This window comes from Chiloscyllium plagiosum, chromosome 13, assembly GCF_004010195.1.
Source record: "Chiloscyllium plagiosum isolate BGI_BamShark_2017 chromosome 13, ASM401019v2, whole genome shotgun sequence".
NCBI lineage: Eukaryota > Metazoa > Chordata > Chondrichthyes > Orectolobiformes > Hemiscylliidae > Chiloscyllium > Chiloscyllium plagiosum.
The window spans coordinates 25,735,624-25,760,032 of NC_057722.1; the positions used below are offsets into that span (position 1 = coordinate 25,735,624).

General features: G+C 39.7%; 1 protein-coding gene across 2 annotated transcripts in view; it reads right to left on the reverse strand.

Moving 5' to 3' along the window:
- Nucleotides 1-2,104: 2,104 nt before the first annotated feature.
- The window catches only part of LOC122555856 (AP-1 complex subunit sigma-3-like), a 37,783-nt gene continuing 15,478 nt past the window's right edge, over nt 2,105-24,409 (reverse strand). The window contains exons 1-5 of one of the 2 annotated variants that reach the window (XM_043702069.1): nt 21,538-21,637; nt 19,305-19,483; nt 12,357-12,465; nt 6,012-6,149; nt 2,105-3,355 (exon numbers count right to left, since the gene is read on the reverse strand). In XM_043702069.1, coding sequence (XP_043558004.1) covers nt 3,320-3,355; nt 6,012-6,149; nt 12,357-12,465; nt 19,305-19,483; nt 21,538-21,540 — 465 coding nt within the window. In that variant the 5' untranslated portion in view covers nt 21,541-21,637 and the 3' untranslated portion in view covers nt 2,105-3,319. Of the gene's footprint in view, nt 3,356-6,011; nt 6,150-12,356; nt 12,466-19,304; nt 19,484-21,537; nt 21,638-24,409 lie in introns of those variants that run through there. The other variant, XM_043702068.1, reaches the window with a different exon arrangement.

Sequence of the window (24,409 nt, forward strand, 5' to 3'; positions counted from 1 at the left end):
AGCACAGTAGATCAAGCAGCATCAGAGGAGCATGAGAGTGGATGTTTCATCAGAACAGGCTGATGTACTGCTGAGGCTGTGCAAGGCTCTGGTCTGGGCATTGGTATCTAAAGCGTTGCAGGGGATCAAGAGGAGGGCCACAAGAATTATTCTGGGATTGACGAGCCCATCATATGAGGAAGCAGTTGAGGACTCTGGGTCCGCACTTGATGGAGCTTGGAAAGGTGAGGGAGTGATCGTGTTGACACTTACAGAATACCAAGGGGCCTGGATAGAGTGTACATGGAGATGATGTTTCCACTAGTAGAACGGACGGAGACCCAAGCCACAGCATCAGAACGAAGAGAGGACCCTTTAGAACAGAGGAGGAATTTCTTCAGTCAGAAGGTGGTGAATCTATGGAACTCATTGCCTCAGAAGGCTGTGGAGGCCAAGTTACTGAGTGTCTTTAATGGCAGACATTGATAATTTTTTGACTGGTATGGGGAATCTGACGTTACAGTGAGAAGGCAAGAGAATGATCACTGCTCATAGGTTTCTCAACCTCAAACAGTGGAACAGACTCGATGGACTGAATAGCCTAATTGTGCTCCTGTACGTTATACTCCCATGGGTTTATAACTTCAAACTTCTTCATTTTTATCTATATGGTCCAGCTTACATGAAATAGTCCTTTCTAAAACAAGTTTGAAAATGGTTCCCCATCACTTCCCAAAATACATTACACCCTCAGATTTCTATTATTCACTTACAGTTGAACTGAATCTTCTAGATTGAGATACTGTTAGTATAGCACTAGAACTGATATATAAAGCACAATCTGATGTTGTTGGCATTATCATTACTAGCTACTTAAACAGATGGCACTAATTTGCATTGCAAGGGGCAATGTTTATTTGAACTGATTCAATGCTTATACAGCTGAACAAATGACAGCCATTGTCAGTTGTGCATTTTGTTCTGGTGACATCTGTAGCAATGTATAAAGGTTGTCTATATTTCACCCAAAGCAGTAATTCTTGCCTTGTAGGCACATAATGAGATACATTCAAATACAAAATTAAACTTTTTTAAAATTGTTGCTTGCTGGTGCAAATGCTGTTTGCATTTCTTTTCAATTACTTTGGATGCAATTTTATTTTTAAAACTTTGTTCACATGATACAAGCTTTATTGACAAGGCCAACATTATTGTCCATCCTTAACAGTTCAAGAATGTAGTGTTGCATTGAGACTATGAACCCTTCAGGCCATGGTGATAAATGTACACCACTATACCAAATGATACCTTTATCTAGTTTGGAATCAGTTGTTACCATCAGTGGCCATTTTGTTACAGCACAGATACACCAGAAAGACGAGAGATAAGAAACAATAGTTATACATAGAGATCAGAGATAGTGGCACAATTTTCACTGAGCCAGAATAGAATTGGATATAAATTATAATAGATGAACATTTGCAGTTGCAAATAGGGCATTATTATTTCTGTTTGAAGATTCATTGATCTAGAATTTATCATTCTGTCTAAGATAGTGTGGAGAAAGGTTGATAAAAATTTCTTCATACAGTGATGCTCGACCACATGGGATAGCTACAGCAGTAATTATTGCAACCTTTAGAGAAAAAAGAACTAAATATTTGAATAAGAGAAAGAGCCTATTAGCAGTAAACAATACATTGGATTCTAGTGTAGGTTCCTGAGCAAGGAGATCCCACAGACACAAGAGACAGACATTCAGGTTCAAAACACAGTGCTACAACAAATTTGTTGTGTCTAATAAATAAGCTTTTCAATAATTTGTACATTGAGGTAGTGTAAGGTACAATGGATGGAAAAATACTGCGGTTATAAATGACTCACTGCATTAGCTCTGGCCATTAAATCTCAAATCTGATTTTTATATTTCTATTCAAACATTACAATTTACTGCACTTCTCTGGATTATTGCTGAAAATCCTACACTTTTGTAACTTAAAGCAAATCTTTCACCACCCTGTTGTAAATTCTTGAAAGATTGTACAAAAATGCATATAATTGGTTGTTCTTTCAGAGGTGAATTGCTAAAGGAAAAATCAAAAAATGACACTTTGGTATTCATCAGGAAAAAAAATAAACTTTATAAAGTTAAGAAATCAATAACAATTATTAGCTGAATGTCACAAAGATACAGAGAGAGCTTGTAGAAGACACAATGCTACTGAAAACCCACAGGTTGCAACTAAGCACATTGCAACCTTGCTAATCAAAGAAGATTAATAATAAATAAGACAGAGAAGATTTTATTTGCATTGGGCTTATGTAGTTTCCAGGTGACCGATAACCTAATTCTATACTTCCAACGGATGATATATAGTCATGCTATGTCCATGCGCTTAAAAGATGACGATCATTGTTCTTAATTATCTGTTCCCACACTGAACAATGGACAAAGTTACCTGCCAAGAACTTCACAGAGGTTCATGTTTCAAACCACAATCTCCAATGGATTTCAGGGGTTCAGAAGGGGGTCAGCATAGTAGATGTTGTATTCAGCTGCATTTGTATGTAAATAATTTCAACTGTCCAATGATGTAAACCATGAATTGGTTTGCTAACATTTGTTATCAATGTTAGCTAACATTGACTGAAGCACATTTCCTTGCCTTCCTTTGAATATTGATATGGATCATCCATGTGAAACAGCAGTTGGAACTCTCATTCAAAGTCATCCCTGGTGAAAATGCAGTTTCCCCTTTGTATGGTATGATTGTCTGAGCTTGTACGGTGTGTCAAATGCTTAAGTTTTACAGCTTCAAACTATTTCAAATATTTTAAAGTAACATTCTTCCAGCTTGAAAAAAATTATCAGAAAGATAAAAGCTTATCACAGTTTCATTAATTTTCCACAATGCATAGCCATTAGATTGACTGACAACCTCCATCTCCTATCTGAATTTAGTACAATGTGAACTTCGGGACGAATGCTTTATTAATGATGAGAAGCATATTTGGCAGATTGATTACTTCTTATAAAAGTAGAATATTTTGAATGACAATAGAAGAAATACAATATAATCTCCTTCAAGAAGGATTGCATTTAAAAAAAAGGTGGTGAAAAATCTCCTGCTAACCAAAGGAAAGCTTAGAATGAAGAATACATTAAGATCTCTACATATCAAAACATGAAAAACATACTATGCCTCAATATTGCACAGCACTAGCTGCATTTTGGGTGACATTCTTCTACAATGTGATGCAGCAACAAATGTAAATATCTACATTTTAAGACTCTGTAGCTTTATGCATGTGGTTTGCCTTCCAGTTCTTCAATGCCAAGTTAAAATGTTGGTTTAGCCATATATTCTTCCATGGTCTGGAACAAACATATTACAGTATTAGTTAAATCAAGGCAACATGATGCACGAAAATTAACACAATTGTGAAATGCCAGTAATATGGCATCGGTTTATGAGAATGATTCTATGCAAATTTCACAAGAAAACAAGAAATTATACAAGAAACTTAAGTCTGCAAACTGATCAGAATTTCTCAGAAACTGATTTCATAACAAAACAGATACCCAAATTAAATGAGTAAATGTGACAAAGGGATCAGACAGAGTGGAGGGACATTTAATAAGGTTGAGATTATTTAAATAAATTTAAAAATCCTAAAAGAAGCTAAGTAAAATATGTTCAAAATAAATATGAAGAATGTTTGCTGCATTAAAGAAATTTTATTGGCACAGACAGAATGCCAGAAATTACTAAATGAAAACAATAATTTCAAAATAAATCTCTTCCAAACATTTTTAAGAAAAGTACTCACATAACAATGTGTAGTACTATAAACCTATGGTTAGAATATACAAAGCAACCATTTCTGTTTTTTGGCAGTAAAAATATCAAAGTCCTACAATGTTCATATGCATTTTAAAAATATAAAAGGCAAAAGAATATAAATCTTTTCTTCTATTTTCCCCAATTTCCTTCCTCAGAAAGCATTCTTCTTTGTCAGATTACAGTATTACAATACCATCCAGGTCCTATTATCTATATATGAACCTCAACAATTCTGTTGGATTCACGGGGCTGAATTTTCCCAGCCTGAAGAACAAAGCTAATGGCAAGATCAGAAAAAAACAGATTCTTGATGTTGAGAAAAAAGTTTCACATTGAGAATGGTTTGCATATGGAATGAACTGCCAGAGGAAATGGTGGACGCAGGTACAGTTACAACATTTAAAAAGACATTTGGAAAGTACACAAACAAAAAAGGGTTTGGAGGAATATGGACTAAATGCAGGCAAGTGGTACTAATTTGGGAACATGGACTAGTTGGACTGAAGGGTCCGTTTCTATGCTGCATGGCTCTATAATTAAATTTTGAACATGAGCTGGCATCTAACTAATAAGTAGTGAGAGACTTATTTGCGTGCATTTAAGTGTCATTAGTACCTAATCTCAATGCATTAGTATGAAGTTTCCATTCTACCTCATGCAAGAGAGAAACTAAAAAGGTGACAATTCCTGACTAAGTCTGACCTGTTGGATTTACTATTTGCTCCTCTTGGCCCCTATCTGACACAGCACACCCAAACATCTCAAGTTATGCTCCATGCAGAGTGATGTCTCATTCCATAAAGGTTGGCATCCAACATGCACAGCCTCACCACATCCTCATAGGACATCTCCAACTCACAGAGTATAGTTCTCCATTTCAATACTGCGCTTTGGAGTGCACTCATACTGCACTTCTTTGCAATGCTGCTTCCACACTACTTTGCACAGTATTATACTTCGGTGCTGCCTTGTTGTTGTTGTCTAGCACAAACAAACACAGAGAGCTGAGCAGCTGGTCATGGCTTTCAGCAGTGATCAGTCAAGGGGATGGACCTACAAGATCCTGTCCTACATCACTGTCACACTTACTGCATATGCCAGCAGCATATGTGGCAAATCGGACTAAATGTGCTTCAAAACATAAAATGGCAGTAGTCCAAGGTTAAGGCAAGGAGGACAATTTGGACCTGGCTTAGACACAGTCAACCAACCACTGAGAGTTCATATCAGTACCAGATTTCACCTGATTAGGTTAGTGCAGCAACCCAGGCAATAGGCTTTGCAAATGATGCAGGCTTCCCCCAGGTATAGGATACTTGCACACAGGTTGGATTGAGAGGATCACATCAGCCATAAACCATAACACAGCTGACTTCAACAAAAAAAAAGTGACATTCCATCAATGGACAAGTCATCAGTGTTCACCGGTACCACATCTTGGAAGTCTGCGTGAGATTCCCTGGAAATTACCATAATGCTTAAATGATGATTTCCAACACCTGTTTCTTCCTTATTGAATGATGATGAAGTTATCTATATTAGACTTTGGCAAAAAAAAGGGTAGCACTCCTCAGACAGACTTCTGACATTTTAGGACTCCAAAGGACAGGTAACATGTAGTTTGATTCTTGCAGCTTCAGTCCCTGGCTAGCACTGGAATGCCCTGCTACAGTTCAAATATGGGACTGGAGCCAGGAGTCCTGCTAGTTCCCTGCAGTGACAAGTACGCCTGTCAATGACTTATAAGTGCCCGCTAGCACAAATGGGTCACCAAAGAGACATGCTGCATGCACAAGTAGGTGAGCCGTGGAGAATTGCATGAGATAACTTTCCCGAGTTCACAGAGAGAAACCCTTCAAATTCTCTGAAATTGAAAACCAAAATAAGTTATACAGTTTGACAACTTTGCAACAGGGGGTCACTGGATTGCTAGAACCATGGATCTTAATCTCACACCAATTCAAAGACTGGGTGTTATAGGTTATATTTCCCAATCTTTTTGGTTTATTCACTGCTACCTTTATCAACTGAACTTTCAAAAGCGTTGAAGAAAATACAAGAAACAAGATTTATTTTTCTTATAAGAGAACTGCATATGCCACATTCCATGTTTTAGATCAACAGTTATATAAATAGATATTAACTAGAGTTCTGTTTTTGTTTACTGTCAGCATATCTATACCTTACCTCTTGAAGCATATCTGCTTCTTCTATCGCCTTTGGTATACTTTGTTTTGAGGTGTCCTGCAATTCTCCTCCAATTAAAAATTCATCCAGTATGAAATAGGCCTTCTCAAAATTAAAGATAATGTCCAGTTCACAAACCTGAGAGAAAACATCAAAATTGCCAAGTGAAGTTTGCTGAACTCATTTAGTAGCTAAAGTAATTTAATATAAAAATATGTAAACAAATAATTTTGTATATATCTAGCCCTTAAAATATCTGAATCCCTAATTTGAATGCTAAATCCTTGAGTTGGTTTCATACTTAGACATAAGATTTTTCTTAGTTATCATCGTACTCAATTCATGAAGCACAATAGAACCAAGAATTATGTTGTGTTTACAAGCCCTGCTGCTGTGTGCAAACCGAGCTAGCATTCACTTCTGACTGGCTGTGGTACAGTGGGAGCTGTTTTATGAATTCATAGCTTCGGGATGTTTATTCATCTACATTTGTAATCCATAATCTGCATATTAATGTAACAAATGAAAAAATGTATTTCTTTTTACACCGCTGCAAAGTTCATTTAAAAATAATTGCAAGTTCAAAATTAGAAGTGATATCTTTTTGAGGAAATTATGGCTTGAAATTTGGTTCCTGAGTCAGGAGCACATGCAGGGAAAATTCCTGGCTCCACAAACCCAACTTGTGAAGTGCCCTGAATGGTAACATTTTCCTCAGGTAGCATATGGGTTGGTTCCTCAGGTAGCATATAGCATAAAAATGGTATGGCTTCACGAATTGGAGATCTGGCACCATTTTAGCTAAGCTGGAGATCCTTTCGTTCATGACAAAAACTCCAGCCCACCAGGAATATTCCCAAGCTTTTCCTTCAATTGATGCTTCTGGCCTGCTGAGTGTTTTCATTGTGAACGAGTGAAAATGTGCTCTAGCTAAAGGCAGGTGATGAAGGGGCTAATTTCTGAAAGTTTGCAATTTCAAAATAAACCTGCTGGACTATAAACTGGTGTTGAGAGACTGCTGGCATTACACTGGATCACATGGTTGCCATCAATCCAGAGCAGGCTGGCCCTCAAAATCTTTAAAAAAAAAAAAAAATTTTGCACAAAATAATTAAAAGAGGCATAGATAACAGTTCCACATAAAAAGAGCAGTAGGTGTTAGAGATTGCTTCACAAATAGCATTAAATGATTAAGCTTCTATTGCAAGGTTTGTAGCTCAGGTTGAGGTTTAGGGTGTAGGTTTGATCGCTGAGTTGTAGGTTTGTTATCCAGACTTTTCATTACCTAGCTAGGTAACATCATCAATGGCGACCTCCAAGTGAAGTGAAGCTGTTGTCTCCTGCCTTCTATTTATATCTTTCTCCTGGATGGGGTTTCTGGGGTTTGTGGTGATGTCATTTCCTGTTCGTTTTCCAAGGGGTTGATAGATGGCATTTAGATCTATGTGTTTGTTTATAGCATTGTGGTTGGAGTGCCAGGCCTCTAGGAATTCTCTGGCATGTCTTTGCTTAGCCTGTCCCAGGATAGATGTGTTGTCCCAGTCGAAATGGTGTTTTTTTTCATCTGTGTGTAAGGCTACGAGGGAGAGAGAGTCATGTCTTTTTGTAACTAGCTGGTGGTCGTGTATCCTGGTGGCTAACTTTCTTCCTGTTTGTCCTACATAGTGTTTGTGGCAGTCCTTGCATGGAATTTTGTAGATGACGTTGGTTTTGTCCATAGATTGTACTGGGTCTTTTAAGTTTGTTAGTTTTTGTTTGAGTGTGTTGGCGGGTTTGTGTGCTACTCGGATTCCGAGGGGTCTTAGTAGTCTGGCTGTTATTTCTGAAACTTCTTTGATGTATGGTAAGGTGGTTAGGGTTTCTGGCTGTGTTTGGTCTGCTTGTCGTGGTTTGTTCTTGAGGAATCTGCGCACTGTATTTTTTTTTGAGTATCCGTTCTTCTTGAATACGTCGTATAGGCGGTTCTCCTCGGTTTTCCGAAGTTTGTCTGTGCTGCAGTGTGTGGCGGCTCGTTGGAATAGTGTTCTGATACAGCTTTGTTTGTCTCGTTGGAATAGTGTTCTGATACAGCTTTGTTTGTGTGTGTTGGGATGGCTGCTGGTGTAGTTCAGTATTTGGTCAGTGTTTGTCGGTTTTCTGTATACGCAGGTTTGTAGTTCTCCGTTGTCTTTTCTTTCGACTGTGATGTCCAGGAATGCAAGTTTGTTGTCGATTTCTTCCTCCTTGGTGAACTTTATGCCTGTGAGGGTGTTAGTGATGATGTTAAATGTCTCTTCTATCTTGTTTCGTTTTGTGATGACAAAGGTGTCATCTACATAGCGGACCCAGATTTTTGGTTTGATGATTGGTAGGGCTGTTTGTTCTAGTCTTTGCTTTACCGCTTCTGCTATGAATCCTGATAGCGGAGATCCCATGATTGTGCCGTTGGTTTGTTTGTAGACTATGTTGTTGAAAGTGAAGTGGGTGGTGAGGCACAGGTCCACCAGCTTCATGATGTTTTCGTTGGTAATGTGATTGCTGGTGGTTGGTGTGTGTGTGATGGTCTCTTCTAAAAGTGTGGTAAGTGTTTCCTTTGCCAGGTCGATGTTGATGGAGGTGAACAGTGCTGTTACGTCGAATGAGATCATTGCTTTGTCTTCCTCTATTTTGGTTTTTTTGATGATTTTAGGAATTCCTGGGTGGAGTGGATGGAGTGCTGTGACTCTTCTACTAGGTATTTCAGTCTTGCATGTAGTTCTTTGGCCAGTCTGTAAGTTGGTGTTCCGGGTAGTGAGACTATAGGTCTGAGAGGGGCTCCTGGTTTATGGATTTTTGGTTGTCCGTAGAATCGTGGGGTGTTGGTCCCATCAGGTTTCATTTTCTGGAATCCAGTCTTGTTTAATTGACCGGAATTGTGTAATTTTCTTAGGGGATATGCAATTTTGTTTCCTAGTTGTGGGGTTGGGTCTAGCGCCACCTGTTGGTAGGTGTTGGTATCTGCGAGTAGTGCATTGGCTTTCTCTATGTCGTCTCTTCTGTTCAGGATGACTGTGAGCGGACCTTTGTCTGCAGGTAATATAATGATGTTTTTGTCTTTTTTGAGGTTTTCTAGGGCTTTCTTTTCTTGTATGTTCAGTTTGTTTCCTTCCCTCTTTCGGCTCAGTGTAGGTGCAACTGTCTGTCTGATCGTTGTGTTTCTTCTGTGAGATTGTGTTTGTTGTGTTTCTTCTGTGAGATTGTTGTCCTTCAATGTGGTTTCTAATGCCGCTAGGAAATCCTTCTTGTCAGCGTCTCGGTAATTGAAATTTAATCCTTTTACTAGTACCGCTTTTTCTGTGTCTGATAGGGTCCGGTCTGATAAGTTCTTTATTCATGCCCCTGTGTTATCGGTTTTGTTAAGCTACTATGGCTATACAGCAGTTTTAGGTATGTTGCACACTAACTGGGAACAGCAACTTGTAAGTCAGCAGCACAACAGTGGAGAGCTTTAAAAAAAAAAGGTACCGGGGTGAGTACAGGCCCAACACGGTGGCTCAGTGGTTAGCATCAGGGTCCCAGGTTCAACCCCAGCCTCCGGTGACAGTCTGTGTGGAGTTTGCACATCCTCCCTGTGTCTGCGTGGGTTTTCTCCGGGTGCTCCGGTTTCCTCCCACAGTCCAAAGATGTGCAGGTCAGGTGAATTGGCCATGCCAAATTGCCCATAGTGTTGGGTGCATCAGTCAGAGGTAAATGGGTCTGGGTGGGTTATTCTTTGGAGGGTCGGTGGGAACTTGTTGGGCTGAAGGGCCCATTTCCATACTGTAGGGAATCCAATCTAAGGGAATCTAATCTAATCTAATGTTCCCTTTAGGGTGAATTGGAGGAGCAACAAGCCCAGAGAAGCCTGGATATCTAGCATTATTGAGGACTGAATGAGAAGATGGGGGAGGCTTTCAAAAGGTACAAAGGGAGCAAAACAACAGAGGCCCTTGTGGAGTATAGAGAATGTGGTGGGGGGTTGTGGGGTAGTCTTGAGAAAGCATTAAGAAAGCAAAGAGGGGACAAGAGAAACACGGCTGGGTATGGTTAGGGAGAATCCCAAGATATTCTAGAAGTACATGCAGTGGAAGAGAATAGCCAGGAAACAACTAGGACCCAGTAGACACCAACGGGGTAATCTGTGCACAGAGCCAGAGGACATTAGTAGAGAGTTGAATGAGTACTTCACATCTTCAGTCCAGAAGAGTACAAAAGTACAGAATTCAGAAAGAAGGACTATTACCAGACTGAATTAGTGAATGAGGAAGTATTGGCAGGCTTAAAAATGGACAAATCCCCAGGACAAGAGGAATTGTATCCTAGGCCACTATGGGAGACAAGGGAGGGCATTACACTGGCTCTGACATTGTGAATTTTTAATTCTACCCTGGCTACAGGAGAGATGGCAGTGGACTGGAGGACAGCTAATGTGATTCCATTTTACAAGAGGGTGGTAGAGGAGTTACAACAAAAGAATTACAGACTGACGAGTCTCACATCAATGGTGGGGAAACTATTGAAGAAAATTCTGAAGGAGAATATTAATTTCCACTTAGAGGCAAGATTTAATCAGAGATAGTCAGCATGGCTTAGTCAGAGGGAGGTCATGCCTAACAAATTTGACTGAATTTTATTTTGAGGAAGTGACCAGGTTTATAGATCAGGGTAGTGCAGTTGATGTAGTTTATATGGATTTCAGTAAAGCCTTTGACAAGGTCCTACATGGGAGATGGATAAAGAAAGTAAAAGCACACAAGAGCAAAGGTAACTTTACAAGGTGGATCAAAATTGGCCCTGTAATAGAAGACAAAGGGTAGAAGGCTGTGTGACTGGAGGACAGTGTCCAAGAGCTTATTACAGAGGTCAGTGCTGGGTCCCTTATTGTTTAAGTGAAGTACATAAATCATATAGAAAAGAATGTGGGAGGAACGATAAGTTTGCAGATTACATGAACATTGGCCGGGTGGTTAACACTGAGGAAGAAGGTCTTAGATTACAGGAGGATATAGATAAAATTGGTCAGATGGTCAGATCAGAGACAGATGGAATTTTACCTGGAAAAGGGTGAGGTGATGCACTTTAGAAGACGTGACAAGACAAGAAATCAATGGCAGGACACTAGGATGCTTGGGGTGCTTATCGACAGACTCCTGAAGGCAGCAGAATAGGTTAGTAGGGTAGTTAAGGCAGCATGTGTGACACTTGCTTTATCAGCTGTGGCATTGATTACAAGAGCAGGGAGAGTATGCTGGAGCTGCACAAAACTTTGATTAGGTCACTGCTGGAATAACATGAGCAGTCCTGGTCACACAATGTAGGAAGGATGTCATTCCACTGGTGGGATGCAGAAGAGATTCACCAGGATGCTGCCTGGGATGGGACAGTTTAGCTATGAAGAGATGCTCGATAAGCTTGGGTTGTTTTATTTAGAACAAAGGCTTACAGAAGACCTGGTTGAGATGTATAATGATTATGATAGGCATGGACAGAGTGGATAGGAAGCAGCTGTTCCCCTTAGCTGAAGGGCCAATAACATGGGGGCATGTTATTGTTGCCAGGGAAAACAGCCCATCCTATTCAACGTCTCCCGATAGCTCAAACCCTCCAATCCTGGCAACATCCTTGTAAATCTTTTCTGAACCTTTTCAAGTTTCACAACATCCTTCTGATAGGAAGGAGGCCAGAATCACATGCAATATTCCAAAAGTGGCCTAACCAACTTCCTGTACAGCCACACACATGACCTCCCATCCCCTGTACTCAATACTCTGACAAAGAAAGGAAAGCATACTAAACGCCTTCTTCACTATCTACCTGTGACTCTACTTTCAAGGAGCTAAGAACCTGCACTCCAACGTCTCTTTGTTCAGCAATACTTCCTTAGGCTTTCCCAAAAATCTGATCAGCAACGAGCACTCTGAACAGGCTATAATTTACCCTCACCTCTGACCCTAGCCCAGTCCCACCTAATTGACAGTCTCCTGCCAAGTCTACTGCCACCTTCCCAGGTCTGTTAATGGTGAAATCTAAAAGCCACTCAATAGCAAATATGAAACCATAAATTGAATTTTCCCACTTCCATGAACTTAACAACTCCCTCACCCATCACATCAAACAAAATCATATTTAAGTTACATTTTATTCCATGATCTAGACTCAAATTTTCAACCAATTTTACTTTAGAATATATATCCACAGCATAATGCAACTGTAGTAGATGGATCTTGGAATGAGTTTGAAATACTTAAGCTATTTAGTTAGTTTATCATCAGATGGATCTCTGAAAAAAATCCAGTAATTCTTCCATTTTATTCTAAATTTTAAATATATTTACCACAGAAAACATACATTTCCGAAATACTTGTCCAGAAGTTCCACATAGCGATGAATGATTTCTAGAGTCAGAAGCTCATTGTCTTGTTCCTCTATTGCACAACAGAAATATAAACTAGCAAATCTGAGGAATAAAGAAATTATAGAAACATAAAATTACATACAATACTTGAACTATTTATAGTACAATTCCACAAGTTTTATTCTTTCCAAACAGTTACATAAATTAAATGTAAACTGTGGATATTTTATATTGTAAACAAGTAGGTAGTAAGGCTTCTAAGTAAAGTAAATTACATACAATGAAAATTTCACACTCCTTAGAAACAACAATACTACAGATTTAAAAATTTACTGAATTGTGCAATAAATACATTGCACATCACACCTGTTAACCGAAAATCACTTGGATATTATTTACAAAACATTAACAAGATCCCTCAAAACTACAATTAGCAACATGCCTTATGACATACAAGGGTGGAGTATGCAAAAGGCAGCCAATAACATAGCTCCCAGTTGAGCAGATCATTTATGTTACTTCTTATACCAGTTGTTCTGCAACCAGGCAAACGCTTCTGTTGATTCAAGTCAGAATTTAGCAAATCCAGTGCAAAAGCTCACCTGATATCAAATTTGGAGCATTTCTCCACTATTTTGGTTCAGCAAGCTAGTTCGGGGTAGCCAAGCATTTACAAGAAACCGTGTTTCTGGATCATTTTATGACAGGATAATAATGGTGAGCTGCCAGAGGAAGTGGTGGAGGCTGGTACAACTGCAATATTTAAAAGGCATCTGAATGGGTATATGAATAAGAAGGGTTTGGAGGGGTATGGGCCGGGTGCTGGCAGGAGGGACGAGATTGGGTCGGGATATCTGGTCGGCATGGACAAGTTGGACCGAAGGGTCTGTTTCCGTGTTATACATCTGTGACTGTAATAGCTTGCATTCACCCAAAAATTTGAAAACCATGTTGACAGTGGCATGCAAAATTTCTCTTGGGCTCTGTTGCAGTGGAACCATAAATTGCATTTGCACTTTGTTTTACCCATACACAGGTAGAAAAACATTCTAAGGGAAAGAATATCAATCTTCAAATTTCATTTCTCCCCTTATGGATCCAACCCCTTTCCTTCTGATTATGGTGTCTACTCACTGCTTCTTTTTACAGTGCCCCCTCAGGCTAAAGCGTCAGCTCATTATCTTCATCAAGTCTTTTGAAACTTAAATCTGCCACCGCAGTATACTTAAATTTTATGGCTCTCTGATCAAATATAAAAACAGTTAGTGAAACAGTACTGCAAATAGAAATGGTACACAAAATAAAACAAAATGGAAAGGAGTGAAACATTGCTAGAATCAAGATGAAGTATGCAAATTTGCAGCAAGATTATAATCTCAGCAAGAGCTGCTTAAAAATACCTGCGATAGAATAAATGTAAAAAACAGAAATATGATTTATATACAAAGCAACATTGTAGAGAGAACTAATTTTCATACTGATTCTAAATTTAAACAATGAAAAGCAATCAGAGTCACAATGATACCAAATTGAAGGGTTAAAATATGAAGATAGCCAAATCCAGGGGAAGTACCTGGAAACAACACATGAATAGACAGAACAGTAGGAAATTAATTTTTGTTCTTGCAGACAAGCGAGAAGGAAAGTGATCAGTATGTGAATGCCATGCACAATCTGCTATTCAGAATCTGCTGGGGATGGACCAGATACTCAGATGTGCACAGTTACCATATGGTGGCGAGAGAGAGAGAGAGAGACAGACAATTAGATGGATAGTAATTGCTTCAGCTCAAGAAGTTTATACTTTATGCTTTGCAGAGCTCTGGGCAAACCGCACTTTCAATACCATGACTATTTAGGTGATCATGACTCAACAGAGATAGGTTATGTAATAAAACAGTATGGTAAAGATAAATCTTCAAAATATAAAATCAAAAATCATTAGGGCATATTTGGATTTTATGCAATAGTCAGTCATGAACATTGGTTGCTAACTATTGCTTAACAACTGAAAAAAACAGTTATCATCCCAACTTAACAAAATTTAACTTGTTATGCCATTAAGGGGATAAATACATGCTGAAGTGGGAGGGTGCACAATGGAGCTGATCCTGATTAACTTCCTGCCATTGAAAACTTTATGAAGAGTTGGCAAAAGTATACAAAATGATTTAGCCACAAAGTGCATATTCACAAATATATCGTTGGTGAGTCCATGTGGCCTGTTTGAGTATATTACAGCACTTACGGAACTTCAGTACATCTTCTAACAACGTGTCAGTCAGGGCTCAGCTGGTGACACATTACAGCAACTTATTTGGCATCATACCATTGAAGAATTAAAACAAAATACATCGTTCAGCCACATTTAAAAAATTAAGTCAGATGACCAAGAGGTAGACTTTAAGGGGAGTGTTAAAAGGAGGAAACTGTGGTAGACAGGTGGACAGATGTGGAGATTTTTTTCAGAATTCAGGGCAATAGAAAGTATGGCTACTGATAGCAGGGCATTAAAAATAAAATCAGGGATGCATAACAAGCCAGAAGTAGAGGAGTGGAGATACATAGGAGAAAAACAGAGAGATAATGAGGGGCAAGGAAGGATTTGAAAACAAGCATGAGAATTTTAAATATTGTCTTTGCTTGACCAGAAATCAATGCAGGTCAGCAAGCACAAGAACAACAGGAGAACAGGACTTGCTCTGAGTGAAACATGGAGACATTTTGGATGATTAGAGTGCGAGTGACCAGCTACAAGTGCAATCGAATAGATAAGTCCAGAGGCTACAAAAAGCATGAGTAAAGTTTCAGCAGCAAATGAGCCAAGACAAGAGAACTAAATACAAAATTAGAGAGGTTAAGCGAGACAGGAAACTTGAGATAGCAGATTCATAAAACATGGAAATAGACCCTTTCATCAAACACATCTGTGCCAACCAAATATCCCAATCTCACCTAGTCCCTTTGCCAGCATTTGGCCCATATCCCTCCAAGTCCATCTTATTCATAAACACATCCAGATGCCTTTGAAATTGTGATTGTATCCAACTTCACCACTTCCTCTGTTCCGTACACATTTGTGGGAAAATGCCCTCCCCTCAGGTTTTTTTCAAAATCGTTGCCTTCTCACCTTAAACCTATGCCCCCTAGTTTTGGACTCCCCTACCTGGGCAAAAAGACTATGACTATTCAACATATCCATGTCCCTCATGATTTTATAAATGTCTATAAGGTCACCCCTCTGCCTCCAATGCTCCAGAGAAAATAGCCCCTGTCTATTCAGCCTCTCCCTATAGCTCGAACCCTCCAACCCTGTCAACATCTTTGTAAATATGTTCTGCACTCAAATTTAACAACATCTTTATTATAAAAGGGTGACCAGAATTATACTCATATTCCAAAGGTGGCCTCACCAATATCCTGTACAACCACAACATGACTTCCCAATTCCAATGCTCAATGTTCTGACCAATGAAGGCAAGCATGCCAAATGCCTTGTTCACCACCCTGCCTACCTGCTTCTTCACTTCCTCAAGGAACTATGCACCCGAAGGTCTCTTTGATCCCTAGGGTCCTGCCATTAAGTGTACAAATCCAGCCCTGGTTTGCATTACCAAGATGTAACATCTTACATTTATCTAAATTAAACTCCATCTGAACTCCTTGGCCCATCAGCCCATCTGATGAAGATCCCATTGTACTCTGAGATAATCTTCTTCACTGTCCACATCACCAATTTTGGTGTCATCTGCAAACTTACTAACCATACCTCCTATATTCACATCCAAATCATCTAAATGACAGAAAGCAGTGGACCCAGCACTAATCCTTGCAACACACCATTGGCCGCAGTCTGAAAGATATCCCTCCACCATCACCCCCTACCTTCAAGCCAATTTTGGACTGATTTGGCTAGCTCCACCAGATCCCATGTGATCTAACCTTACCAACCAGTCTACCATGCAGAATCCTGTCGAACACTTTACTGAAGCCCATATAAACAATGTCTACTGCTCTGCCTTCAAACCTTCTTTGTCACCTCTTCAAAAAAACTCAAATTACTAAGACAATTTCCTATGCACAAAGCCATGCTGACTATCCCTGATCACTCCTTGTCTCTACAAATGGATGAAATTCCTGTTCCTCCAAACCCCACCTAACAACTTACCCACCATTGACATAAGGCTCACCAGCCTATAGTTCCTCGGCTTTAGATTAGATTAGATTAGATTCCCTACAATGTGGAAACAGGCCCTTTGGCCCAACCAGTCCACACTGACCCTCCGAAGAGTAACCCAACCATACCCATTTCCCTCTGACTAATGCACCTAACACATGGGCAATTTAGTATGGGCAATTCACCTGACCTGCACATCTTTCGACTGTGGTAGGAAACCGGAGCACCCGGAGGAAACCCACGCATACACGGGGAGAATGTGCAAACTCCAGACAGGCATTCACCCGAGGCTGGAATCGAACCTGGGACCTTGGTGCTGTGAGGCAGCAGTGCTAACCACTGAGCCACCGTGCCACCCTTGCAGCTTTTCTTAAATAATGGCATGTTTCAGAATTGGTCATCTTTCTTATGGAAGGATGCAATGCTGTTGGAAACAATTCAGAAGGTTTACTAGATTAACATCTAGAATGGGCAGGTTATTTTATGAGTAAATGTTAGACAAGCTAGGATTGTATCTGCTGGAGTTTTGCAACGTAAGAGGTGACTTAATGGGGTAGATTTGGAGAGGATGGAGAGGAAAACCTAGAATGAGGTGTCAGGATTTAAAAATCCAGGGTGGCCCACTTAAGGCAGAGATGAGGTGAAATTATTTTTTCTCAAAGGATTATGAGTGTTTGGAACTCATAATAAAAAAAGGTGATGGAAATAGAGACTTTGAATATCTTGAAGGCAGAGGTCGCCTGATTCTTGTTAAGCATGGGGGGATTGGGTTATGATGGGTAAGTGCGAATGTGAATTTGGTCAACAGCCAGATCAACACACATTTCTTGGAGTAGCAGAACGTGTTAGAGGCACTGAACAGCTTAATCCTGCTTCTCATTCACACATTCATATCCCAACGATGAAGTCGGGTGATGATATGGAGGTGGAAATAAGTGGTCTCAGTAATGGCATGACTTGTAGTTCAGAAGGTCAATTTGGAATCAGATCTGGCACCAAGATTGCAAACAGACTGGCTTAATCAGACTCTTGACAGATAAAGGGATAGAATTGGTGACATGGGAGGAGCACTGGGTTCAAGCTCCTCAAAGGTTAAAGCTGATACTCAGTTCAGTACCGAGGGAACAATGCACTGACTGAGATACAGCCTTTTGCAAAAAAACCCCAAGGCACCAATTTTGAAACAGAGCCAGGGATATTGTCTTCTGTGTCCTGACAAATATTTATCCCTCTGTGCGCATCACAAAAAACAGCTTCTGGTTATGATAGCCCTATCATAAGTGAACTTGCAGCCTGTAAATTGACTGCCCTGTCTTCTACATTACAGCCAGCGACTACACTTCAAAAGTGCAGTCCTGAGGTTTGTAAAAGGTGCTACATAAGTACCCATATGTCATTTTTCATTTTGATTGAATGGGATGCAGTCTTTGTTACCACATTGTGTTTTGTTGGCTCAGGCATTAAAGTTTGAATTTAGCATGCAGGTTGCAGGGGCAAGTTTCATCGACTTATGGTTTGAGCTGCTAAAATTTAAAATCACGATTTATATGGAATGGAACAGGCTATGGTTTAATTCAATGAAAGGTGAGCAGTAAAGACAGAGTAAATTACAACTTACCTTTCAGCTAGAATACTGGCATCACAGAACAATATTTGGGAATTGCAAAGAGTAAGAAATCAATAAGAAGGCATACAAACGTACTGACAAATTTAGGATGCCTATTCCAAACCACAATTTCTGCTAATAAAATTGAATGAAAAGAAACATGGAAGCTTTTCCTTGTTCTTTAAAGGATTAACAGCTCCAGACACTGACGTATCAAAAACACCTGGTGTCAACACTTGAGTAATCATAGGCCTTGAATTATAGAATCCCGACAGTGTGGAAGCAGGCCATTCAGCGTCCGACTCCACACTGACACATCCCCCTAGCCTATCCCTGTAACCCTGCATTTCCCATGGCTAATCCACTTAACCTACATATCCCTGCACACTATGGGTAATTTAGCATGGCCAAAGCACTTAACCTGCATATTTTTGCACGTGGGAGAAAACCAGAGCACCTGGAGCTAACCCACATAGACATGGGCAGAATGTGCAAACTCCACACAGACAGTTAAGACCATATGACCACAGACATAGGAGCAGAAATTAGGTCATTCAGCCCATCGAGTCTGCTCTGCCATTCAATTATGGTTGATTTGAGGAACCAGAATCCTCAAACATTCCTCCTTTGTTAAGCTTTTCATTCATGAATCTCCTCTGAACACACTCCAGGGCCAGTACATCCTTCTGGAGATATGGGACCCAAAACTGCATACAATACTCCAAAATGTGATCTGACCAGAGCCTTACACAGCCTCAGAAGTACATCCCTGCTTTTATATTAAATACCTCTCAAAATAAATGCCATCATTGCATTTGCCTTCCTAACTACTGACTCAACATGCAAGTTCACCTGAGAAAATCCTGGACTAGAACTCCCAAGTCTCTTTGCACTTCAGACTTCTGAATTTTTTCCCCCATTTAGAAAAAGTTGCCTAAGGCTGGAACTGAACCTCGGTTCCTGGTGCAGTGAGGCAGCAGTGCTAACCACTGAGCCACCATGCCACCCCATTTTGAGTCTTGTAAGTAACTGGATCTTGTTTTCTGTGATTTACCTGAAGTCATAGCTACATCAAAATTCCATAAATGACCTATATAGCCTGTTACTAGAGCGTGTGTAGTAAAAATGTTGCATAAATCTGTATAAAAAAATTCAAACCTTTTATAAATAATTTTGAGATCCCGCCATTCAACAAAACTACACATTCTGGGCTGTCGAGACAGCACAATTTGAATAAGTTCCCGAGTAATCTTTTTCTTCTCTTTATCAAGTAACGTAGTATACCACTTCTGGAGCCTCAATTTGCCTTGACGGCTGAAAAGCAGCATGAAACGCATCTGTGAAAACAAATATTTATCCTTAAGCACTCAATACTGAAGGGAGGTTGTGTGGCACTAGCAGGTTAGAGTCACACATCCTTCCTTGGTGGCCAAGGAAGGTCATTTACAATGACGCCAAACTGTTGATTATCAGCCTGCAAATCCCACCTCCTCCCCAACACATGCCAGTGGCAGACAGTGAGAATGGGAGAGATTTCTAGTCAGCCATGTGGTGAAAAGTTCCAGATAAAGTACATGTCGCCACAAGAGCACAAAATCTCAGAGCAGTCTGTAACACACCACCACTACCCAGTTTGCTCCAAATCCCGCTGTGACAGAACGTCGATCAAAATGGAGGCAGGAGATTCACCTACGAATCAACATGAAAACACCCTGCAAAGTAGTTCAATGTGACAAAAGCAAGGTTTAAAAATGGAAATAAATGGAAAACAAATTGTAAATCCAGAAAGTAACGGAACACACCAAGTTAGTTAGATTCTGTGGAGGAAGCAGCTATATTAATTTAAGTGATTTACATTGGAATGTGAAAACAGAAATTTTTTTAAAAAGTGTTAAGAAGACTCAGAACAGCAGACAACATACTCTAGTTAGAGAAACACAATCAGAATAAACGCTTCCGGTCAAAGACCTTTCATAAACATGAAAGTGAAAACAGAATCTGGGATGAGGTTACTTCTTGCTGAAGGTGCTGTTTTTTGCAGTCGTGCTGTTTGCCATTGTGAAGAGCTATGTGCAGCTGGGTGTCTCAGCTGAAGACGTGTAACAGCCGCATTGTGAAGTCATCCTACATGTAACTGTATCTTGACAAGTGTACTTTTGCAGCTGAGCCTTCCAGATGAGGCACTTACACAGCTGAATGTACTTTCAACAGTAAGTAGTACCACCCCATCAGCAATATTTAACAGGGATCATCAATGAGAATTCATGTCTACTCGGCTTCCTGAGTCATTAAATTTGTACTGTGTACAGGCAATGATACAGCATGTGCAGTAGGATCTGATCCAATCTTAAAGGATTCTAAAAAATCCACTTACTTGCAGACTGGGTATAAACATATGTAACCTCCTTGGACTATTACATGATAGGGAAAAGGGAGATGGTGCTGAAGGCACTCAGGGGGGCAATTGTCCTTCCAAACCTCAGCAAGTAGTAAATCCAAATGATGTAAGACAGATTCTAAAGAACAAACAGTATACCATTCTCAAGAATCAAACTCAGAATGAACAAAATCGATTGATGTGCCATTAATGTATGCATATTACATTATAAAGACTATTAGAAACACTACAAATCAGCTCAGACCATGGAATTACATTTGCTTTTAGAACATAATTCATAAGCCTTCTCCGCTAAATACGAATCATGCTACTTCATAGCAATTCTAGTTCTGTAAGTCAACTAAAATACCTATTTAAAAACATGCTTTTCATAGTCAAATTGTGAAACCTGTTCAGCCTGTTTCCAGGTGTTGCACAATCCTGTGGGGATTCCTTTGAAGGATCGTGTAATGTGGAACCACATCTAATTACCAAATATCTTCAAATATACACACCAATATCCCTCAACACAGAGAGAAAGAAATCGAGAGAAGCACACAGAAATACCAGACAAGATTCAAATCAAAGTGTTAGTAAATACACCTTGTTTAAAATACCAGTTGTGTAGCTAGTTAAAAATCACACAACACCAGGTTATAGTCCAACAGGTTTAATTGGAAGCACACTAGCTTTCGGAGCAACGCTCCTTCACCAGGTGATAGTGGAGGGCTCGATCGTAACACAGAATTTATAGCAAACATTTGCAGTGTGATGTAACTGAAATTATACATTGAAAAATTGATTGTCTGTTAAGCCTTTCATCTGTTAGAATACAGTGATAGTTTCACTTCTTTCATGTGTAAATCACAAAACCTTTTTTTTTAAAGTTGCATTCTCGGGTTAACAATGGTAGTAGCTAGACAATAGGTTGTGTAGCTGGACATCTAGCCCAGCTAGGATTTTATTGGATTTTACGCCATCTTTACCAAGAGTATAAAACTTCAATGTACCTACCATTGTGACTGTAGATTAGAAGAGTATTTACATCTTTACGTTCAGGAAATTGTAATGACTTTCCCAGAATTCTTCAAAGTAATAGCTCCTCCCTATTTCACAACACCACCTGCAGTGCCTCAGGACCTATATGCAAATTAGTTTAGGTTTATAACCTTTGACTTCAATTGCAAAAATGGCAATTCTAATATTCACATTTCCCTTATTTCGGTTCTTTTTTGCATATGTTGTTCCATTTTCCAAACAGTTTTAATCATTTTTTAAGAGAGTGTTTTAAGATGATGCTAATACCCTAATTGTCTGGTGAAAACCAAATCGATTACACTACATTTGCTTAAAGTACAGGACATCATATACATTTGCAAATGACCTGTATGATCCAATTCAAAATATTTTACCTATGACCCTTTATTTATTCATTAATAAATTCATAGAAAGTTTCAATCAAACAGTTCTATAGCTCTACCAACTAGAGAAACATAGCATAACAATATCCAGAAACAGGCCACTTGGAGTCATAGAGATGTACAGCTCGGAAACAGACCCTTCAGTTCAACCGTCCATGCTGACCGGATATTCCAACCCAATCTAGTCCCACCTGCCAGCACCCAGCCCATATCCATCCAAACCCTTCCTATTCATATATCCATCCAAATTCCTCTTGCAATTGTACCAGCCTCCACCACTTCCTCTGGCAGCTCATTCCATACACGTATCTTAGGTCTCTTTTATATCTTTCCCCTCTCACCCTAAACTTATGCCCTCTAGTTCTGGACTCCCACAACCCATGAAAAAGACCTTGTCTATTTACCCTATCCGTACCCCTCAGGAATTTATATACTTCTATAAGGTCATCACTCAGCTTCCGACACTCCAGGGAAAACAGCCCCAGCATATTCAACCTCCCTATAGCTCAAGTCCTCCAACCCTGGCAACGTCCTGGTAAACCTTTTCTGAACCCTTGCAAGTTTCACAACGTTCTTCCAATAGTAAAGAGACCAGAATTGCATGCAATATTCCAAAAGTGGCCTAACCACTACACCTCCAATTTTGGCGTCATCTACAAACGTACTAACTATACCTCTTATGCTCACATCCAAATCATTTATATAAATGACAAAAGGTAGTGGACCCAGCACCGATCCTTGTGGCACTCCACTGGTCACAGGCCTCCAGTCTGAAAAACAACCCTCCACCAACACCCTCTGTTTTTTACCTTTGAGCCAGTTCTGTATCCAATTGGCTAGTTCTCCCTGTACTCCATGAGATCTAATCTTGCTAACCAGTCTCCCATGGGGAACCTTGTCGAACGCCTTACTGAAGTCCATATAGATCGTATTCACCGCTCTGCCCTCATCAATCCTCTTGGTTGAGTTTTTTGAAAAAGTAACAAAGTTTGTGAGACATGATTTCCCATGCACAAAGCCATGTTGAGTATCCCTAATGAGTCCTTGCCTTTCCAAAAACACGTACATCCTGTCCCTCAGGATTCCCTCCAACAAATTGCCCACCACCAACATCAGGCTCACCGGTCTATAGTTCCCTGGCTTGTCCTTATCACCTTTCTTAAACAATGGTACCACATTAAGCAACCTCCAGTCTTCCGTCACCTCACCTGTGACTTTCGATGATACAAATACCTCAGCAAGGGGCCCAGCAATCTCTTGCCTAGCTTCCCACAGAGTTTGAGGGTACACAACCTGATCAGCTCTTGGGGATTTATCCACTTTTATGCATTTCAAGACATCCAGCACTTCCTCCTCTGTAATATGGACATTTTTGAAGATGCCACCATCTATTTCCCTGCATTCTATATCTTCCATGTCTTTTTCCACAGTAAACGCTGCTGCAAAATACTTGTTCAGTATCTCATTCTGGTTTTATTTTAATTTTTCCCCTATTCTTGAAATGTCGATTTAAATCATAATTACCACAAGAAAATTCATTATTGTCTGTAAAGCTTGACACATACAAAAGGTTCATGCTATAACTGACTTTACATGCATGATCCTGCTAATTAAGTAAGTAAGAAACGAAAAGATAATGAGGATGAAAATGTCTATTTTGACGTGTATAATAGAAAGTTCCAAGGAGATTACAAAATATACTTCAATGTGAAATACCATGAACAATTCCAAAATAACAGAATTTCACATTTATCAAAATCACTTGCAAAAAACTTTGGGTACACTGTAGTCTTTATACTAAAGGTATAACTAAGACTTTCACTGATGAACTTAATTCATGCTAAATTGTTCCAACTTCAAAATAATACTTATTACACTATTGCAATACTAAATATTTAAGTACGGAATTGTTCAATTTTCAAATAATTATAGGATTATGTAATGTTTTATAGATATAGATGCAGCAAATGCGTTTCAGTGAATAGCAGCAGGACCATGATGGGGGCTATTGGATGTTTCAGTTAGTGTCCATACATCAATCTTGCACCAAAAACTGCAGAGGGAAAGCAAACCTCTGACATCCAATTATTCCCCAACAATGTGAACATTTTTCAACACAATACTAAAGACTGAACATACTGTCAACATGAGATTCCAATCAATCAATGTACTTGGAGCACTTGTTAACCTGAATTCCTGCAGGCTGAGAGGTGACCTTGACAAATAGTGCACTCATAGTTTGAACACAAACTTTATTCAGTTGTGGGTCATGGGCCTTTCTGGCTGGGTCAGCATTTATTGTCCATCCCTAGCTGCCTTTGAAGAGTTGGTGATGAGCTAATTCTTGCAAAGCTGTATCCATGTGTCATAAGTACACCCAAAAAGATTCCAGGATTTTGATCCAGCAATGCAGAAGGAATGGTGATACATTTCTAAATCAGTATGGTGTGGGGCTTAGCGTTTCT